Below are 3,305 nucleotides of genomic sequence, written 5' to 3' on the forward strand. Positions count from 1 at the left end.
TATATATATATATATACTGTATATAACTCTGTATGCACCGTTAATTACTGTAAATAGGTCTATTTTGGATTTATATTTCTAATGTTTTTTTTATTTTATTTATTTTTGTCGTAAATTTGTTGCAAATTCTCTGTTCTCCAGGTGACCTATCAGCTTAAAATCCTTACCACGGCTCTGTTCTCAGTGTCAATGCTACAGAGAAAGCTGACAAAATATCAGTGGCTTTCTTTGTTAATCCTGATGGCGGGAGTAGCACTAGTCCAGGTAAATACTTGATATTTTTAATCATTTGTATTGTATTGTATTGTAGAAATAATCATAAAATAGGTATGTCTTTTCTTTTTAGTGGCCAGCAGATGCCCCTAGCTCTCCCTCAAAAGAAGTATCAGTGGGTTCACGGTTTGTTGGGCTCATGGCTGTCCTCACGGCTTGCTTTTCAAGTGGGTTTGCAGGTGTCTACTTTGAAAAGATCCTTAAAGAGACTAAGCAGTCAGTGTGGATTAGGAATATACAGCTTGGTAAGTTCTCAGTAATTATGTTATGCATACACACAAATGTGCACACCTACCTACACACACTTTACTTTTAGCCATAGTAGCAGAGCTGTCACTGCAGACCTAGTTCAGCTGATCAAACAATATTTACTTAAAGGACATACGCCTTATAAAAAGGAAGTTGTAGCTTAACAGGTATGTTTTCCAGTACTGTATTTGCAAGGACATTGGGTATTATTATTATTATTATTATACAGGATTTATGCAGCGCCAACAGTTTGCGCAGCGCTTTACAATATAAGGAAGACATTACAATCACAATACAATTCAAGACAAGATGGTAAAGAGGGCCCTGCCCCTGGGGACTTACAATCTAAAGGGAGGGGCAAGTGATACATGAGGAGGTAGCTGTGTGGGGATGAATTGTTTGAGAAAGTGATAGTTCAGTGGTTAGGTTGAGGGGGGATAGGCTTCCCTGAAGAGATGAGTCTTAAGGGATCGCCTAATGGCAGTCAGAGTGGGAGATAGTCGGACAGGTTGGGGTAAAGAGTTCCATAGGATGGGAGACTCTAGTGAAATCCTGGAGGCCAGCATGGGAGGAGTTGATGAGGGAGCTGGAAAACAGGAGGTCTTTTGAAGAGCGGAGGGGACGGTTAGGGTGATGCTTTGAGACAAGGTTTGAGATATAGCCGGGGCAGAGTTGTGAATGGCTTAGTAAGTGGTTAATATTTAGAATTTTATCCTTTGGGCTATTGGAAGCCAGTGCAGGGATTGGCAGAGCGGGGTTACAGACACTAAGCGGTTGGTTAGGTGAATGAGTCTAGCAGCTGCATTCATGATAGACTGAAGGGAGGATAGCCTGTCTAGAAGAATTATTACCACTTCAATGTCAGTATGTGAACGGTCCAATTTTCCACATGTCTTATTTTTACATCAGAGATGCTCTCGATTGCCAGATGTAGATGCCGGTCAGGTGGCCCAATATGCCCTTGTATAGGCAGCTAGTATTTGATAGAAAAGGGTGACTACAGTGAAAAAAGAAATAAGAAAATATGAATGGGCTGATGTAAGTAATGGGCTGTTGTGTCTTGTAATATTTCTGTATTTAGTGATTAGGTCACTTTAACGTTTGATATACTCTGTTTTCTCTACTCCTATTGGCATGTTCCTTGCCAAGTCGTGCACAACTGATTGGCCCTTAGTACTACCCCTCCCACTCACATTCTGAATGTTATTGTAGGGGGATAGCAGTAGGTGAATACCAAATAAAAATCAGGTACTTTAATTAGTTTTATAACCTATTGTGGATAAATAACTGCATTGACTTGTGTTCTTTTATTATCTGCCTGGAATTCAGCTTTAAAGTATACTTGCGGCTGACTTCTTGGTCCACAGAGTAGGCTCACCCCGCCCCTGAATGCAGTGCTCAGTACTTCCCACCCTATCACCAAGCCTAAATGCTGTCAGATAGAGGATAGGGAGCGTAGCTAAGCCTTTGCAAATATTGACCATAACAACGTTGGTATGTACATAGGAAATTTGCATTATTTGTCTTTATATTTTTGGTCACAGCAAACACACCAGAAATGAATGATTCAGGAACTGAGGTTTTTTTCTTTTTACTGGACTTCATTTATATTTATCGGTGGGTAGATTTATATACCTGTTATGCAGAATAAGACATTTGATAGATATAGTAGCCACGTACTTTGCAATTTTTTGCATACTAGTCATAGAATTTTACTGAAAATAATTATTTAAAACTGAACCATATAAGTATAAAGCTTTATAACTTCCTAACATATAAAGGGTCATTTATAAATCAAAAGCAGTACTTGTAGTGCATTTTTCATTTTCAAATGCATCTATACTATACATCTACAGTTCTCATGGGACTGAATCTCATTTATTGTTGACAAAATGTTTCTCTGGTATAGTTAACAGCTCCATACTGCAATGATTGTTCAAGGTCTGGCCACACTTATCCACAGGTGTATCCATCATGTGTCACATTTGTCACAAAGTTTACTAGTGCTGCAGTCTTATATGTATCTTGTTTCGTTTTTGTTCCTCACCTTGTGAATGATTTTCCCTTATTCAAATGGTATGCAAAGCTGACTGCATCCTTCTTGACTTTATGGCAGAAGGGAGGTAATTAGATTAAAGTTTGCATGCAGTCATGGCAACAGTGCATCCTCCACTCTACTACTTTACTGAGTTAAAACAAGACCTCCAAGCCCAGTGACAGATGGCTTTTGGGTACCTCAAGCACAATATGTTATACATTCGTAGCTTTTGTTAGATTAGTTAATTTGCTTTATAATTTCTGCATCTCAAATTTGCTTCCCTTATAGGTTTCTTTGGTGGAATATTTGGCCTGATGGGAGTACTTATCTATGATGGAGATCGTGTTGCAAAGGGAGGCTTCTTTCAGGGCTACAATAACTTGACCTGGACAGTTGTAGCTCTTCAGGTAGAAGATCACAGTTCTGCTTCCTTTGTCATATTAATGAGGAACTTCACCCCCATGTGTTTTTTATTTTTTTATTTTTATTTTTTTTATGCTGAGTAAACACTTATCCACCCTATTGAATCCAGCATTGTCTTGCTGTCATCCACCACCGTGTCCTGTGCCACCATCTTCCACTACGGCGTCATCAGGAGCCAGGTGTCTCGTACTGGTTGAGGAAGCTGGCCCCAGATTAGGCATCCCAGGTCCATCCTCCTCCAGCTGTTATTCTGCCTTTCTCCAGCAACTCTGCACAAGCTGAAGCCTCCTGGGAAATGTGAGGTTTCAGCTTGTGGGGGGGG

General features: G+C 39.9%; 1 protein-coding gene across 4 annotated transcripts in view; it reads left to right on the top strand.

Annotated features, from left to right (window-relative positions):
- Nucleotides 1–3,305, top strand: part of SLC35A3 (solute carrier family 35 member A3) — a 36,630-nt gene that overhangs the window by 26,579 nt on the left and 6,746 nt on the right. For 3 of the 4 annotated variants that reach the window (XM_018572476.1, XM_018572477.1, XM_018572475.1), the window contains exons 4-6: nucleotides 142–264; nucleotides 347–518; nucleotides 2,849–2,967. In XM_018572476.1, coding sequence (XP_018427978.1) covers nucleotides 142–264; nucleotides 347–518; nucleotides 2,849–2,967 — 414 coding nt within the window. Of the gene's footprint in view, nucleotides 1–141; nucleotides 265–346; nucleotides 523–2,848; nucleotides 2,968–3,305 lie in introns of all 4 variants that reach the window. The other variant, XR_001942103.1, reaches the window with a different exon arrangement.

Source organism: Nanorana parkeri, unplaced genomic scaffold (genome assembly GCF_000935625.1).
Source record: "Nanorana parkeri isolate BGI_ZX_2015 unplaced genomic scaffold, ASM93562v1 scaffold2045, whole genome shotgun sequence".
Lineage (NCBI taxonomy): Eukaryota > Metazoa > Chordata > Amphibia > Anura > Dicroglossidae > Nanorana > Nanorana parkeri.